Source organism: Cervus elaphus, chromosome 5 (assembly GCF_910594005.1).
Source record: "Cervus elaphus chromosome 5, mCerEla1.1, whole genome shotgun sequence".
Lineage (NCBI taxonomy): Eukaryota > Metazoa > Chordata > Mammalia > Artiodactyla > Cervidae > Cervus > Cervus elaphus.
Window position 1 is genome coordinate 84,919,668 of NC_057819.1, and position 18,794 is coordinate 84,938,461.

Here is an 18,794-nt window from a genome sequence, read left to right on the forward strand (position 1 = left end):
GGAAAAAACAGCAACTATTTTTTGACCTGCAGATGGACAAAGAGTCATCTTGATTCTTTCACAGCAAGACTAGGAAATCTGTGAAGTATTCAGGACTGTGTTGTTTTCTCACAGCATCATATATGTGAGAATCACCCATATTAACTTTACTTTACTGTAGAACATTTAATTTCCCTGTCGTGTAACAAACTGTGTAGTTCATCCTTCCATTTTCCCTTCTTTCATCCTTTTCCTTCCTTCCTTTATTCCCTCCCTCCTCTTTCTTCCATTCTCTCTCATTCCTTTTCTAAGAAATTCACCTGCCATAAGAACACAGGTTCATTATAAACTTCAAAAAATACAGAGTAAAAAACAAAAGGCTCACCAGAACTGTGAACAATGATTTCAATGATAATCTCAGAAAATCAAATGTCCTTCTGGCATGGGCTTCCCTGGTAGCTTAGACGGTAAAGCGTCTGCCTACAATGTGGGAGACCTGGGTTCAATCCCTGGGCCAGGAAGATCACCTGGAGAAGGAAATGGCAACCCACTCCAGTATTCATGCCTGGAAAATCCCATGGACGGAGGAGCCTGGTGGGCTACAGCCCATGGGGTCGCAAAGAGTCGGACACGACTGAGCGACTTCACTTCACTTCACTTCTGACATGTCACAAGTTGGGTTTCAGAGTCTTAAGGCAACTATCTATCAGAAAGAATTTCCAGAGGAAAGCCTTTCAGAATGCAGTGGACATCAAGAAATATCCCAGTTCCCATAGTTTACTAAGGGATTGGAGATGCTCAAAACCAACAGGTCTAAGAGAAATTTTCAATTTGCTTCAACAAATTAGAATTACTAAGTAAAATTGCCTTTTATAGCCTTGAAAATGCTCACATTAAAGCCTTACTTGTCCAGATGACCAGTTAACAGAAGAGACAGGATTTACCACAAACGCTTTCTCTTCACTGTCAATTTTTTGAAATTGATTTATGTATTTTCACTTTTGGCTGCACTGAATCTTCGTTGCCGCACATGGACTTCTCACTGCAGTGGCTTCTCCTGTGCAGAGCACAGACGCTGGGGTGCACGGGCTCAGCAGCTGTGGCTCGTGGGCCTAGTCGCCCCACAGGACGTGGGATCTTTCAGGTTCAGGAATCGAACCTGTGTCCCCGGCAATGGCAGGTGGATTCTTAACCACTGGACCACCAGAAAAGTTCCTATTGCTTGTTAACAATAAAGCTATGCTACCTGGGAGGATCTTAGTCATAAAGCCCTTGGAACAGAGAGAAGGCCTCAAAGGAGAACAAGAATACTATTTCTGTAAACCCCACCCACAAAGCTAATCTATAGTTATTTTTCATTCTGTCTAAGATAATGTGTGAAGCTTTTTGGATGAATTACCTCATTTAATCTAAAAACAATTTTATAAGGTAGGTATTACTAATTCCCACATTAATGGTAGGTAAACTAAAGCCCAGAGCAGTTAAGTTATTTGCCCAACACCACCCAGCTAGCAAACAGCAGGAATGGAATTTAGAACTGCAAACTCCAAAGACCATGTTCTTAACCTGAAGTATGAACTGCTTCAATTCATGATGTATTTTTATTATGATTATTTATTTATTTGGCTACATTGGGTCTTAGTTACAGCACGTAGGATCTTCACTGTAGCATACCAATTCTTTCACAGCAGTGCATGAACTCTAATTGCAGCATGTGAGCTGAGACGCTCTGGGATCTTAGCTCCCAACCAGGGATCAAACCTGTGTTCCCGGCATCGTGAGGCTGATTCTTAACCACTGGACCATAAGGGAAGCTCCCAATTCATGATGTCTTTACCTGTAAGTATTTTAAATTAAAAATTTCATGTAAAACATCTTGAGGGTTGTTTATCCACAAATATAAACTATATTACTGATTTAGTCTCCACGATTTCTTTATTTCATATCTTAATATAGTCATTTTCTTATCTTAATAAATACCTATGCATCCTGATCAGAGGTACCATACAAAACTATCAAACAATGGGGAAAAAATAACTTTGGCCAGAAGTCGCAACATAAGCAAGTTATAGACATTCAAGGAAGCCTTCCATGCAGTAAGAGAAAAGAAAGTACTTTGGGCCACACTTTACATTCTCTATAATACCCTTGAGGAATTAGAAGATTTCATTTTAGAAAATACTGGTTTGGTTTCATACTTAAAGGTATAAATGGCATAACCATAGAAGGACCACTGGCACCTAGAAAACAGCCTTGGAAGGCAGCAGAATGCCCAACCCCCAAATATTCCTTATAATCTCAGCTCTGACCCAAACTTGACATCACATAAGGGAAGTTCTGAGGCTCTTCATGTGGTTTTAAAATACAAAGAAAGCATAGTAGAACAGGCAAGAAACTAATGGCATAAAGGCAATAAAGGCAGTTCAGTGTTTCTCATCTCTCCACCAACTTCCATAGAGTCACATGGCAGAAAGCTTCCTGTCATATGACAACAATAAGGAGAACAGATTCAAACGGGAGCGGGACAATCGAGGGCATTCACCCACCAGCCTGTGCCGTGGTCTCTCTTACCTTCAGTAAGAAAGATCGTGAGACAAAAATTTGTTTCTACAACGAAGTTGAGTGATGATCACGGTTTTCATATCATTGAAGCAAAAGTAAAGCTTCTGACTTAAATAATATGAGAATACAAAGGGCAAGACAGACAGACAGAGGTGGAGCTGAGAACTGAGCAGAAAGGCTTCGTTTCTCTTGTATTTTCTATTCTTCGGGACTAAGAACTAAAAGCTACCACGCAGTCATAAAAGACTGGCACATAAAGCACAGCAGAAATTACTATTTTTTTATTACTTAAAGGGCAGTGGCCAAGAGCAGCCCTTCTGTTAATAGCAAAGAGGTGCAAGTAAACACATAAGCAATGCTACCATGAAGTAGAGATTTTTGTTTTAACAAAATCTATATTTATATGATTATATTTCCTATGGTTGAGAGCGACTATAATTAATGGATTTCCCTCCTTCTCCTAATGCAGCCATTTGTCAATTCAAATACAGAATGTCCAATCAATTTTGATGTATTTAGTAAGCAATTTGTCAAATGGTGCTATAATCCAGTTAATATATTAATTCTTGGCATGGAGAGAGCTCTGCCATCTACATGGTTTTCCATAGCTGGTGTGGAGTGAAAAATCTGTGCTGGAGCTCAACGGTTACTCTCTGGAGGTGACACCTCTGTGTCCGGGCATCAGGGAGCATGGCACAGTTGATCACTTAACAGGAAAACTGCTTCGCTGAACTAGACACCTGGGGTCGACTGGAGAGCGTAGCTGCCAGTTCACTGCACTAAACTGGGTTTCTTTGAGTGCCTGTGTGTCTCATATATTTTAAAAAATTGATCAAGCCAACATACGTGACACTAAATGCAAAGTAAGCTTCTGAGAGAGAGGAACAAGGCTTTATTAATGAAATGTATGCTTCTTAAACTTAAAAAATACTTTTATAATGTTTCTTCATATGAACTGGTAAAGAAGTGGCTCTCAATCTTTTATTTTCCCTATCCCAACATCCTTCAGGTAAACGACTGATTAACAAGACACTGTACTAGGGCCACATAGGAACGAGAGGTCAAGATTCTTAGATGGCCACCTTCAGCTGACACAGTGTGATGCTCTGAACATGACAGTTTTCTTACTTCATTAATGGATAAAATATAAATATATATTTCATCCAATAGTCACTATGTTATCTTCATCTTTTCCCCACATCTGTCTATGTACTGGGGGCTGGAGAAAGATGAGCAGAGATTTCAAGTAGCTGGCCCAAATTTATATGATAGAATAAATCTGGGTTAGAGAGATGAAGGAAGGATCAAATTCTTTCTCCAACTTTTTAGTGGGATATTCAATCCCTACCAGTTTGGGCAGAGCAGGGAATAGAAGAGAGATTTTCAGTGGATCACAGATAACTTCCATGGGCATGTTTGGCAAATACTTTCCAAAAATGATGCATCTATCCATTCACTGTATCCAAATCTTTCCATATTTCTCTATCAGGAAATGCACAAGCAGAGATAGATGAAGGCAAATCCTTTCTAGAACACAAAACTGAAAAACAAGGCAAAAAAAAATTTCATGTTGTTGTATGACAGAAACCAGCACAACATGTAAAGCAATTATCATCCAATTAAAACTTAACTTTTTAAAAAACAGAAGAAGAAAGAAAGAAAAGAGGAAAGGAATACTGCATTCATATTCCAGATATTAGGCTCCCCTTAGCCTATTTTTGAACCATGAGAGAGCAAACTGCCAGAGTGGTTTGGCACAGGCTGTGTATTTAAAAACCTGCCATGTACACTAGTCCTCCAGACTACCAGACGTCCCATTGTTCGATGTGTCTGCTGAGAAAGGTGCCCTATGTGTCAGAAAAGCACACTGAATCTTTTTCAATGACCCAGGGGGCAGAGGTCGCTTATTATAAATGGATAATGAGACCTAATGCAGTGCTCCAAGTATGGACAATGAAAGGGTCTATCCATAGCCCCTGGTGGATTGGTCATTCAGGCTTTTATTTCCTCTGCACACTTAATGGAGTCAAACAATTGACAGAAATTCTATAGAGAAGGCTGAAACTGGGAGAAACAACTGTATCCTAACTCTGATAGATGCAAATAGTGACCCTGAAACGGCGCCAGAACTCCCCTCACCTCAACACAGCAGACTGCTGTGCCATCCCCCTAAATTCCCCTTTAGTCATTTGTTAGCAATTAACCTTCCTGATGGAAGTGATGGTGCATCAAACTACAGGCTTCCACCGATATCAACCCATTACATTATTGCAGGTGAGCAGACACAGACCATTCTCTTTTGGCCCCTTATTTTTGGAAAAAAGGGCAAACAGATACCCCCACACCCTCCAGCTTGTATCCCTACTACCCAATTAACAAAACACATTCAGAGGTATCAGTATCTGAACAGAAGAACCTTAAACTTCTGGTGAAGTGAAAGCGTTAGTCGCTCAGTCATGTCCAACTCTTGGCAACCGCATGGACTGTAGCCTGCCAGGCTCCTGTGTCCATGGAATGCGCCAGGCAAGAATACTGCAGTGGGTAGCCATTCCCTTCTCCAGGAGATCTTCCCAACCCAGAGGTTAAACCTGGGTCTCCTGTGTTGCAGGTAGATTCTTTACCAACTGAGCCACTAAACTCTGGTGGGACAGAGTAAATTATATCAGAAGCAGTGGTACTCATGGACTAGAGGCTTTCTGACCAATAGATTACTTTTCTTTAATCTATCAGAAGCAATGCTCTATCCGAGCCAAATCTGCCAATTCAATGGCAATGAATATTAACAGCATAAATGGAAACGAATACACTCAATTGTACCTGGGGAAAAAAGCATGTCATAAAAAAACTTAAAGGAATAGTAAATTGTAATAACACTCACAATTCTGTAAAATGAAAAAAGACATCTAAAAGAATAAAACAACCCTCTATAATAACTTTTCTTTTGTTTCATTTCAATTTTAAAAAACAATTACAACAGGATGGTGTTGTGAACATAAGAACTTTTTCTCCCCATATGATGAACACTAAAGCAAATGACAGAAATAATAAGATTTAATTCAAAATGAAGTCTAGGTCATTATGTTGTAACAGAAAGGACTTCTGATGCTGAAACCTCTTAGCAACAAATCAACAATGACAGAGAAACTCAACCAACTATTCCACAGGTGTGAAGATCTATGTAAAGATATGAGTATCAATAAAAAGCATGTATCCCATAAACACAAAGGGAAAGAAAGTAAACTGAACTTTTTGATAAACTATATATTTTCATTGAGGAAGAAAATGTATTGAATTTCATAATGTTCCTCAAGTTAAACAGCATATATATAGCTAAATTCAGGGTCAATATTTCTCAAACAGATAATATGTCTCTTGGAGAAAAACACCATTTCACTAAAATCATTTCTCTAAGGAAGGACATATGTCAGTTGATAAAATTAAGTATAAATAAGAGAATCCACCGAATATAATTCAATATGAAGTGGTGTTTTAAGTACTGCAGATATTCAGACCTAGATAGAGCAGTATGACACACCCAATGACCCAACAATGGACTATAAATACTCTATAAATAAGTTCTACATTACAAGTTTCCTCTACAGTAGAAAAACATTTCTTTCTTTCCCCTTCCACCCTACCAACTCTTGGGCAAATATTTATTATGGACAATGCAAGGAAATATTGTTGAGTACCTCTGCCATACTTGGTACATACCACAACAGCGATGCAATCCAGGATGTTAGGGTAAATCTAACGTGACACTCTAAAGAGAGCAGCTCAGAAAATTGCTGCCTGTTTAATTGTTTTTCCAGGGCACTGATGATGACCATGGTAGAGGAGACCAGTACTTTTTTCATCCTTTTTGTACCAGTATCTTCAAAATAGATCACCATTGTATTATAAAACCAATAAAACAAGATAGTAAAATACTCTAAAAATGTCTTCACTCTAAACCTTGAAGTGTGACTTTATTACAAAGAAAAACATTTCCTATTTTTACTCTCACGGTTGTAGCTGGTAGGCCAACAGCACAAAATTTAGCTCAAAATCAAGAGCTCTAGAATCTAACCTTAAATACGCTGCCTACTTGTGCTCCTCATAGTTCTAAAGTGGTAGTTGCTAAGTCATGTCCGACTCTTTACAACCTCATGGACTGCAGCCCACCAGGCTCCTCTCTCCATGGCATTCTCCAGGCAGTAATATTGAAGTGGGTTGCCATTCCCATCTTCAGGGGATCTTTTCAACCCAGGGATCAAACCTGGCACTCCTGCACTGCAGGCAGATTCTTTACCATCTGAGCCACCAGGAAAGTCCTTCAAGCCCTTCACAGCTCTAGGTAAAAGACAAATGTCAATACTAGCTTTAGGTATCATCTACTTCATTATACATAAAGACTTAAACAAAAGTGCTAGTGAAGTCCAAGTGATCAGTAAAACAACATTTTTTAAAAGTCAATATATCAATAGACAGTCCAGCTATTCAAAAGTAACATTTCAGGTGGATTTTTTGAGTGATTTACATTGAGTTTTTAAATGTTATTCTGTCTATACCATAATAGAACCTCATCTCTTCCTTCTAAATTCTCTTTGGGATAAAATTATTTCAGAGAAAGTTTACATCAGTTACTGATTATAATCCAAAAAATCTCAGAAAGGAGCTCAAATCTATAAATACACATATGGAGTATATATAGATGGAGTTTCTGAGTTATCTCCAAGAACCTACTGAATATTACCACCATGCTATATTAGTTTGCCAACAAAGGTCCTTATAGTCAAAGCTATGGTTTTTCCAGTAGTTATGTATGGATGTGAGAACTGGACCATAAAGAAGGCTGAGTGCCAAAAGAATTGATGCTTTTAAACTGTGGTGTTGGAGAAGACTCTTGAGAGTCCCTTGGACTGCAAGGAGATCAAACCAGTCAATCCTAAAGGAAATCAGTCCTGGGTGTTCATTGGAAGGACTGATGCTGAGGGTGAAGCTCCAATACTTTGGCCGGCTGATACAAAGAGCCAACTCACTGGAAAAGACCTTGATGCTGGGAAAGACTGAAGGCAGGAGGAAAAGAAGACAAGATAGTTGGATGGCATCACTAACTCAATGCATGGGAGTTTGAGCAAGCTCTCAGGGATAGTGAAGGACAGGGAAGCCTGTCATGCTGCAGTCCACGGGTCTCAAAGAGTCAGATGTGACTGAATGACAGAACAACAAATATACTACATGCACCCAAACAGAGGCAACGCTGTAATCAGCAATTCTCTCTCCTACTCTAGGCAACATACTTCTCTCAGTGTTTCAGTGAATGATATAACCTTTTGTTCACACCAGTCATCCATTTCTCTTTACTTTTCTTCAGTAACCTCATATAGTCCCCAATCCTACAGATGAAACTTGTTCAATTTCTCCAAAATTCAGCCACTTCTCTTCATCCCCACCAAGAATTAACTTCTTCCTTCTTTAATTTGCCCTAAGCAAAAGGCTATTTTTTGAATCATCCATAACAAAGCTTAAAAATAAAGAAAGAACAAAATTTATTCCAAGTAACTTGAGAAGGAAAAAGGAGAAGAGGGCAGCAGAGGATGAGATGGTTGGATGACATCACCAATTCAATGGACATGAACTTGGGCAAACTCCAGGAGATGGTGATGGACAGAGAGACCTGGTGCGCTGCAGTCCATGGGGTCACAAAGAGTCAGACACAACTTAGTGAACGAACACCAACAACAACAGCTTGAGTACCTCTCAGGAATGGAGAATAAACCACTAGTCAGTAATGTGAAACTAAAACTGCCCAGCATCCTATCAAAAATCATTAGGTACACACAGAAGCAGGAAGGCACACCAAGAAGAAAAACACCAGTCAATAGAAAAGCTCCCCAACAATACCAGGGTGAAAAGAGCACACCAGGATTCTAAAGCAACTATTACAAAATAAATGTTCTATATGTTCACATATGTACATGATGAAGAAAGAAATGAAAGATATAAAAGAACACCCAGATGGCACTGGATGAAAAATATGGTATCTGAAACGACAAATGTGTTGAACAAAATAGCAAACTAGACAGAGCAGAAGAGATGACAATATAGATATATAAATACACAGAAATACAAACTATACAAAATCAAACAGAGAGAGGGAAAGAGAATTTTTAACTGAGCAAAGAATCAGTGAGTTGGGAAAATATCAAGTTGTGAACATATATAATTGCAGTCAGAAAAGGAGCAAAGAGGAATGATAGGAAAAAAATTGAAGATATAACTGCATTAAAATTTTCACATCTAATGAAAACTAAAATCCCACAAATCAAAGAATCTCTAAGGAGAAGAACCCCATACCACAATTTTATGATTTAATTACTTTTCCACTCTGATCTTTAACTATTTCCTTTCTTGTGCTATAATTCACTCTACTTTTGCTAGTTTCCGAATACAAAAGCTGACACCACTGATTTCATGTTCTAACATGGGCATTTAGTTCTATGAATTTCACCCCGAGTACCATTTTAGTGCCATCCCACAAATTTTTCATTTTTTCCTCCAAAGTTTTTATTTTTAAATAACTATAGATTCCTATCAAGTTGCTAAAATAGTACAACGAAGGTCAGCACACCCTTCACCTATTTTCAAAACCAGGAAAGTGTCATTGGTACAATCCAGCGACCTTAATCAGATTACACTAGTCTTACACATACAATTTTACATACACTTATTTTGTGGTGAGAGTGTGAGGGGGTGTTTATATGTAATTCTATTCCATTTTGTCACACACGTTTATCTGTATAACCTCAGCTTCAGTCAAGATACAGAACTGTTCCATCAAAGATCTACTGAATTCTTCATGGTCATATTCAACCCTTCCTCATACGGTCTCTCTACAGGATGCCCTTGAGAATCATCCAACTTGTGGCATGTATTTATACTTCAACATACTATTTTTTTCTCCCTGAATAGTAGTCTAAGATAGGGATGTGTTCTGTTTTTATTTTCATTCAGCTAAAAATATCCTAATTTCCCTTTTGATTTCTCCTATGAACCATATATCATGTAGAAGTGTATTCTTTACTTTCCATGTATTTGTAGATTTTCCTGAGATCTGTTAATCATTTCTTATTTAATTCCATTGTGGTCCCAGAATATGTATACTTTGAATAACTTGAAAGCTTTTAAATTTATTGAGACTTGTTTTATGGCCTGGAAGAAGGTCTATAATTGTCAATGTTCCTTGTGCACTTGAAAAGAATGCACACTCTACTGTTGTTGGGTGGAGCGCTCTACTTCGTCTAATATGAATGTAACAAGTGAGAGTTTAAAGTGGGTTTTCCCAGACTAGTGGTTGCCAAGGGGGTGGGGACTGAGGTAGGAATGGAGTATGAGTTTGGGGTTAGCGGATGTAAGTTTTTATATATGAAACGGGTAAACAACAAGATCTTATTCGAGAGCACAGAGAACTATATTGAGGATCCCATGATAAATCATAATGAAAAAGAATATTTTAAAAAAGAATGTATACATACATGTATCAATATAACCGAATCCCTCTGCTATAAAGCAGAAATTAACACAACATTATAAAGCAACAGCTGTTGCAGTTCTTCGGTTGCTAAGTCGTATCTGACTCTGCAACCCCATGGACTACAGCAAATACATGTCAATAAAAATCAACTATATATCAATAAAAAATATTGATTAAAAAAAGTGAGTTTCTCCTAAGCAGCATATAACTGGGTTTTATTTTTTGACCCAACTTGACAATCTCTGACTTGTCCAGTATTTAGGCCATTTATAACTAACATGAGTACTGATGTTGCTTAGAGTTACATCAACTTGCTTATTCTTAACACTTTACTTCCTTTTTTCAGCACTTAGGTTTGTTTTTTATTTCATCATACATCTTTAACAACACAGTTTGCCTCCAAATGATGTTGAAGTCACACATTCAATAAAAACCTTACAACAGTAAGTTCCATTTCCCACTCTCCTGGTTTTTATACTACTGTTGTCACACACACACACGTGTTTTAAAGACCACAGTACATTCACACTATTTCTGTGTTTTGTCAATTTTTGTCAATATTTTGTCAATTATATTTGAAAGATAGTTAAAAATTAACAAAAACCCCCATATTAGCCATTTTCAGTGTGTATCAGAGCTGTATTTCCTTTGCATGATCCTTTGTTAACATTTAACAAAGAAAACTCAGTAAACTTAGGGAGGAACTTCTCACATACCCATGGATTATCTTAGAAGTTCAAAGCCTGACCTATCCCCAGCAAAGCTAGTTAATGTCAGCAACTTAAAAATACTGCTGCTGCCAAATCACCTGAAAGAAAAGGAGGAAACATTATTTTCTGCCCAAATAAAACTTCCCCAGTTTAACTCCGTAAGCCCTGTTTTTAATTTACAATTTGGGAAGTTCGGAAACAGACTAAAGAAAAAGTATTATCTACTTTGGGATCACATTCAAAGCTGGTTGATATCTGTTAGTCTCATCTTTGTTTTTGGCAAAGGAATACACTAAAATAAAACGACTATTTTAGAAAAGGTAACTACAGTTATGCATTTTTCTTGAAGGGAAAAAAAATACTATTACCACAAAAATCACTAATCATCACTACTGTAATCTTTTTATAAACAATTCCCAAGATTTCTTATGACCCAGGCAAAACTTTTTTTTTAATATTAGATTCTTAACTTTTATCCTCACTGAGCTAGATAGCAAATTAGACTACCATCTGCATATCTTCTCTACACACATAAACTAATCAATCTACTCAAACCATGTGACTTTTTGGGCTTATTCTAAACAGCAATTTCATATGGCTCACCCTAATAACAAAGAAGTAAATTCCACCTCCAGAGTGACTTTGTAAGGGGCAGGCTCATATGAGTCAATTCACACATCAAAGTTGCTCAATTTTGAATCATTCCATTCAATTAGTATGGGTAGTAAACATGACTAGAGTTAGGAATATAAAATTTGAAGTTTTCACTTACTTCACTATATTTAGGTAAGAAATATTTAATGTTCAAGCGCGTTTCCCTTTCCCTGCCCACCAGTGACCCTTAGGCCACATATGCAGAACTTCTGTTTATCAACTAGCAGTATACTTGTTATGATTACAGGGCTGGAAGGGGAGGTGGGGATTCCTTGCTAAACATCCTGCTCTCCTAGTCTCTTCTCCCTGCGACAAAGTGTCTTTTGCATTTCCATTTACATCATTCTTTGTTGAGTATTATTACAACTTCCGGAGTTTGTACAAGTCTACTTCACTTGATCCACAGATTCAGACACAACCAAAGAAAATGCTGGCGACACTAGTGAAGTTTGCATTACAGTTTTACTCAAAATGATTATATTTGAAGATACTTTCAGTACTATATTATGAATAGTCTGCAGATTTTCAACATGGTCAAGTAAAAAAAAAAAACTTCCTGCCACCAGGTACAATATCATCTTTTCAAATGGTTTCAGTACGGGAAATGGAAAGAAAGCAAGAAGGTAGTAAGAAAGTCTTCTTCAGGAGGTTCTAAACTGCATAAAGGGCTCAACAGATGGGCAGGTAAAGGTATTCTCTCTAAACCGGCTCCAGCATTGCTTTAACCAATTATATTTCAGCTTTTACTCCTCTGATGTAGATGTCCATGTTTTGAACATTTAATTTCTTTAGTCATGAAATATACTAGTTTGTCCAGGACTCTCAATCAAATAGCCTTTTTCTTTAAAAAAAATTATTTATTTGGCTGCACTGTGGCAGGTGGGATCTTTGTGTAATTCTAGATCTTTCATTGCGGCACACAGACTATGGTTGTGAAGTGCAGACTCAGTAATTGCGGTATTGTGGGCTTAGCTGCTCTGCGGCATATGGGATCTTACTTCTTCAACCAGGGATCAAACCTATGTTCCCTGAATTGCAAGGCAGATTCTTAACCCCTGGACTACCAGGGATGTCCCCCAATAGCCTTTCTTTATGTAAGAAAATGTGACTTCAAAATTCAGGCGAAATCTGTGTCTCTGCTGCCAATGTAAAGAAGTAGTATAATAATTATTACAGAATTACCTATTTCTGAGGTGTTTTTTAAATTAAGTTACATCTATAGTAACATTTCACTAGATAAGAGGAAACATAGCAATTATGTAACCAAGATATAGGACACACATATGAAGTCTGTCACTTAGACAACAGATCTGGCAACAAGGTCAAGATTACAGATTCAGAATAGGTATTCCATTGTTAAGTCCCTGAAGTCTATTAATTGAAAATATTTCTTATTTATTTCTGAAATAAGAAAGAAAGGTTCAGAATGATGCTGAGCATCACTGCACTGACCACAGTAACCCCTTTATAAGACCAAGTATTATTACTGATACTTTATACTTATCAAGTTAATGAAAGGTGGTCTGGAACTAGAAACTTGGCCTTTTCATCCTTATTCCTATGCTAATCCATCTAGAATTCAAAAACATCTAACATGACATGCATTATATTACATATTTTATTCAGAAATCAAACAATCACCAGTGACTATTTCAAATTGCCTAATTTTGTTCTAGTTCAGCTGTGCAACATCTCAGGTTTATTCTATCTTCTCTGTAAAAGCCTTAATTAACACCCTCCCATCTCGCTCTAGTATCACGTAGCTGCCACACCTCTTCCCTACTCCTGAACCTCTTCTACAACACTGCCAGGGTGTTCTTTCTAAGGTGAAATTCCGATGGTGTTGTTGCAATGTTTGAAAACGACTGACAGCTTGGGCTACAGTGGTGGTTCTTCAGCCATGCACCTGGGGGGTTCTGTAGTTCTAAGAATTGAACAAAGGTGTTTAGAGCTGTTAAAATAAAGTTCGCTTAACTCACTGGAACAAATAAGTCAAGGAATAGAGATAGCTGCATTTTTTTTTTTTTGGCCCATATCTTTTTCTACATATTTGGAACTTGCTATTGTTTGTCTACTGTAACAGACCTGTCAAAATAACTAAAGAGGACTTTCCTGGTGGTCCAGTGGTAACAAAATCTGCCTGCCAATGCAGGGAACACGAGTTCAATCCCTGGTCTGGGAAGACTCCACGTGCCACAGAGCATCTAAGCCCATGTGCCACAACCACTAGGGCACCAGCATGTCCTAGAGCCCACTCTCTGCAACGAGAAACCTGCACACGGCTACAGAGAGTGGCCCCTGCTCATCTCAGCTAGGCAAAGCCCGCCTGCAGCTGTGCAGACCCAGTGCAGCCAAAAACAAATCAATAAAAAGTATATTACAAAGTAACTAAACAAAGAAACCCGGTATTAATGCTGAAATAGTCAACTATACTTAATTCAACAATTAACTATTTTTACCTCTGTAGAGAGGTATGGGAAAATGTTCTTATAAACATTGGCATTATATATCAATATATGTTTTTTCCAAGTCATATGATAGAGTTAAATATATGCTGAGATAACCTAGAACCTAAGAACTTTTACATACTCTGCTTCTTAAACCAGAAAACCACTTACCTACTATCCCTCTGTAAACAGTTTAGCAACTTAAGCCATTGTCTTCACAATTCCATGTGTAACCCTTCACTGATGACCTGTCTCACTTTCTTCTATGTTTTGATAAAACATCTGTCTCCTAAATTAGATACTGAATTCACGAGGACAGAAGCAACCTACTACTCTCATTTAAACCACAAGCTACTGACACAGAGATGTCATTCAATAAATACATGCTAGAAGAGTGAATTCAATCATATAAGAGAAACGAAACCACCAATTCTTTGTTACAATTACGGAGCTTCATAACTTTAGTGCAGTCAGTACACTTCCTCTGTTTCTAGTATAACATATAACACATTATAAACATAAAATTGTTTTACAAATTTTTTTACTTCATACTGCATAATACAACCAGGCAAGAAAATAAGTCTGATAGAACAAAACTCTATTAAAAACATGTCAGTGTTGATTTACAGAAAATTTCCTAAAAGCATACAGTACTCAGAGCCATCCAGTTAAATTAAGGATTCAGTGAATTCTACAGATTTACATTATAATTGTAAAGAATTTTTAATTCTATGACCGTAAGCTGGATAATAAATATTAAATTATCTTTTCCGGTCTCACTTACAAAGAAGGCTGTTTCTAGTTCAATGTATACTTTTTTCTCCTTAAGTAAAAAAAGAACCCAGATCAAAAGTAAACAAAATCCTTATGGAGCTGCAATCACTACTTCAATGTTGCAAAAAAATTCCTACAAAGCAAAAAGCCTGCTAATACAATTTCCACAGCAAAAAGTATGTAACTTTTTTTTATGTCAGAAATAGATTCCAATTTTATGAAACTTTATTATATCCTAGAATCCTAATTTTTTTATTTTTTTTTTATTTTTTTTTATTTTTTTTCCTTATTTTTTTAAAAAAATTTTGAGAATACCCACCAGATACTCTCTTATCAATTTATATAAAAGTAAGGGTATATGTCATGACCAGGGAACATGAACGTCCAGAAGCACAATTAATGTGTGCTAAAGCTTATGAGGTATTGTATTAAATATCTTCCTTGCCTCCATCAGATTGTTTATGGCCTCTGGCCATATGACCACTGGTAATATGCATGATTGCATTAAAAGTCAGCATTTTAAGATGAAAGCTCAAAATAGTGTATGGAAGGAAAAAATTAAGAACTACTCACAGCCAGCAAGCAGGAACTGATAATACTGCACTGCATCTGCGGCGAGGAGCAGAGGGTGGTTCGCGTTAAACGGTGGCTGCAGTTCACTCCATTGAGGAGTTCTGAGGAAATAACAGAAGATTATTAAGACTCAGGCTTAATAGAGGGAATATAAATCATCACTGCCACCACTTATAGACACTGATATAAACTCACACTATCATTTTAATCATTAAAATGAACTTGCTGGAGTGCTGAAACCTGAAACACAAAGCCATCTGCTTAGGAAGAATAAAAAGGTGGCAGTGAGTCATACAAATTACATAGAGTCAATATTAGTTTAATAGCAGACGACCCTCCAACATAACAGACAAGACAGTCAAAACACTGAACAGAGGAAGTGTGAAACTCAAATGCCACAACTAATTTTTACCTAATTTCTGACAATTGTTAGCATTTCTGACAACTGTTAGCACCCTCTATTCTTAGAATATATTTACATTTTAAAATAAAATAAAGCAGAAAATAATGGTTAAGAAAACACAGTTAATGCTAGACTTATTAAAGACCTGATTAGCATGAGTTCCAAAATAAGCCACTTATTTCAATGATAGTGCACTAATTTTAATTAGATCTGCCCACTCCTAAATAGCTTGACACATAATATATTGATCAGGTCAATCCAGTGCAGTCAAGTAGTAGGAAAGAGTGCTGGAGCCACCAAAAATCAATACAAGAATATTTTTAAATGTCAAAAAGAGAGAGATGATTTTCATATCCATTTTTGTCTGTTTCCTTACATACATAGCTTCCCTGATGGCTCAGAGAGTAAAGAATCTGCCTATAATGCAGGAAACACAGGTTTGATCCCTGGGTCAGGAAGAACCCCTGGAGCAGGCGATGGCAACCCACTCCAGTATTCTTGCTGGGAAATCTCATGGACAGAGAGGCTACAGTCCATGGGGTCTCAGAGTCAGACACAACTGAGCAACTAATACTTTCACACACATCAGGACCAATTTTCTGTCTCTCCTGTACCAGTATACACTATATGGACTGGGTTTTGTCCTGTATCTTATTTCTCCCTCTTTACGCTAGATTATAAAAATTCTAATGACTATGTACTCTCAAGGAGGACTCTGATTTTAATAAACATTTTTACTGTGATGAGCCATTTTATCTTGGGGAATCACTTTATTTATTATTATTATTTTAATATTTATTTACTTGGCTAATATTCTTAGGAGCATAATTCTTGACAGCTAAACAGTGGCAATGTCCATCAAGTGATAAATGGATAAACAAAATGTGGTATATCCATATAAATCACTTGGCCATGAAAAAAGGAATGAAGTTCCGCTACATGCTTAACATCGCTGGGCATTAAAAACACTGCACTAAGCGAAGGAAGTCAGATGCAACAGGTCACATTTTGTATGGTTCCATTTAAGTGAAATGTCCAGAGTAGGCAAATCCAAAGACACGAGGTAAACTGGTGTTGCCTAGGGCTGAAGGGTTGAAGGAAAATGGTTGGAGGGGAGTGACTGCTAACAGATACGGGGTTTCATTGGAGGGTGATGAAAACTGACTGTGGTGTTCCAGTGGTTAGGAATCCATCTTCCAATGAAGGGGATGTGGGTTCGATCCCTGGTTCGGGAACTAAGATCCAACATGCTGCAGGGCAACCAAGCCCATGCACCAGAACAAGAGAAGCCCTCGTGCCACAACAAAGACCCCACCACCCTCAAAAAACTGACTGCGGTGATGGGTGCACAACCCAGTGAAAATTCACTTTAAGTGACTGAATTGTATTATATGCATTACATATAAATTATATCTCAATTAAAAATGGAATGAATTATAAAAAAAATGCAACAAGAGGCATTTTTGTTCAGTCACTCAGTTGCATCCAACTCTGCGATCCCACGGACTGCAGCACGCCAGGCTACCCTGTCCTTCACTACCTCCCAGAGTTTGCTCAAATACATGTCCATTGAGTCCGTGATGCCATCCAACCATCTCATCCTCAGTCACCCACTTCTTCTCTGGCCGTCCATCTTTCCCAGCAATAAGGGTCTTTCCCAATGAGTCAATTCTTTGCATCACATAGCCAAGGTAATGAAGCTTCAGCTTCAGCATTAGTCTTCCCAGTGAATATTCAGGGTTGATTTTCTTTAGGATTGACTAGTTTGATCTCCTTGCAGTCCAAGGGACTCTCAAGAGTCTTTTCCAACACCACAGTTCAAAAGCATCAACTCTTTGGTGCTCAGCCTTCCTTATGATCCAACTCTCACATCCATACATGACTGCTGGAAAAATCACAGCTTTGACTAGACAATAAGAGGGATAAATCAAAATAATTTTGCTGGGAGAAAGAAGACAAAGAGTATCCACTGTGATTCTATATAAAATTTTAGAAATTAATAAACTGACCTACAGTGACAGAGAGCAGACCAGTGGTTGCCTAGGGCTCAGTGGATGAAGTAGGAATGAAGAGGGGCAAGAGGAAAGATTACAAAGAGGCCTAAGAGAATATCTGAGGTAAGGATATAATCATAATGTGGAGCTTCACAGATGGCACAGTGGTAAAAGAATCTGCTTGCAATGCAGAAGATATGGGAGACACAGGTTTGATCCCTGAGTCGGGAAGATCCCCTAGAGAAGGAAATGGCAACCCACTCCAGTATTCTTGCCTGGGAAATCCCATGGACAGAGAATCCTGGTGGGGCTACTGTCCATGGGATCACAAAGAGTTGGACATGACTTAGCAACTAAACAACAATGTATTTATATTGTTAATCATGGTGATGTTTCACAGCTGTATACCTATGTCAAATCTTATCAAATTGTACACTTTTAATCTTTTATACCTCAACAAAGTTGAGTTTTTGTAATAAAAAACAAAAAGAGATACTACCTGACCAGAGTCCAGCTGGCTCGGGGAGATGTCATCATTTCCAGCGGGGTGTCATCGCTGACCTTGGGGGCGGTGCTTAGCGGCCGTGGCTCCAGCACGTGCTCCACTAAGGTCCCGTAGCAGCTGATAATGTAGAGGGACTCAACCACGACTTGTTTGGACTGATCTACAAATAGAAAAACAGACGCTGGATGTGCGATAACGGCATAAAAGGACAAGAGCTTCATTTTTACAAGTTACTGACCCTTCAATCTGTTCCTGAGGCTGGCTGCGAAAATAAGAAGGCAGAAACTTTTTCACATGGTGCCTGCTCCTTGTCTAAAGGTTATCTCTTATAAGTAGATGCTAATAAATATGAAGGGCTTCTTAGATGACTCAGCAGGTAAAGAATACGTCTGCAATGCAAGAGACGCAGGAGATGCAGGTTCGATACCTGGGTCGGGAAGATCCCCTGGTGGTGGAAATGGCAACCCACTCCAGTATTCTTGCCTGGTGGGCTACAGTCCATGGGGTCTCAAAGAGTCGGATATGACTTAGCGTCTGAGCACAACAACAACAATGAACATGAAAAGGTCTTTGCTATCAAAATATTTTTAAATCTTTAAGCAATTTATTTCAAGAATGACACAAATATATTCAAAATTCTAGTATGCTGAAACAATATTATACAATCTTTTGCATTT

General features: G+C 38.0%; 1 protein-coding gene across 8 annotated transcripts in view; it reads right to left on the bottom strand.

Annotated features, from left to right (window-relative positions):
- The window catches only part of BCAS3 (BCAS3 microtubule associated cell migration factor), a 579,738-nt gene that overhangs the window by 296,504 nt on the left and 264,440 nt on the right, over nucleotides 1-18,794 (bottom strand). For all 8 annotated transcript variants that reach the window (XM_043902888.1, XM_043902895.1, XM_043902891.1 and 5 more), the window contains 2 exons: nucleotides 18,112-18,277; nucleotides 15,216-15,316 (listed from right to left, as the gene is read on the bottom strand). In XM_043902888.1, the coding sequence (XP_043758823.1) occupies nucleotides 15,216-15,316; nucleotides 18,112-18,277 (267 nt within the window). The remainder of the gene's footprint in view (nucleotides 1-15,215; nucleotides 15,317-18,111; nucleotides 18,278-18,794) is intronic.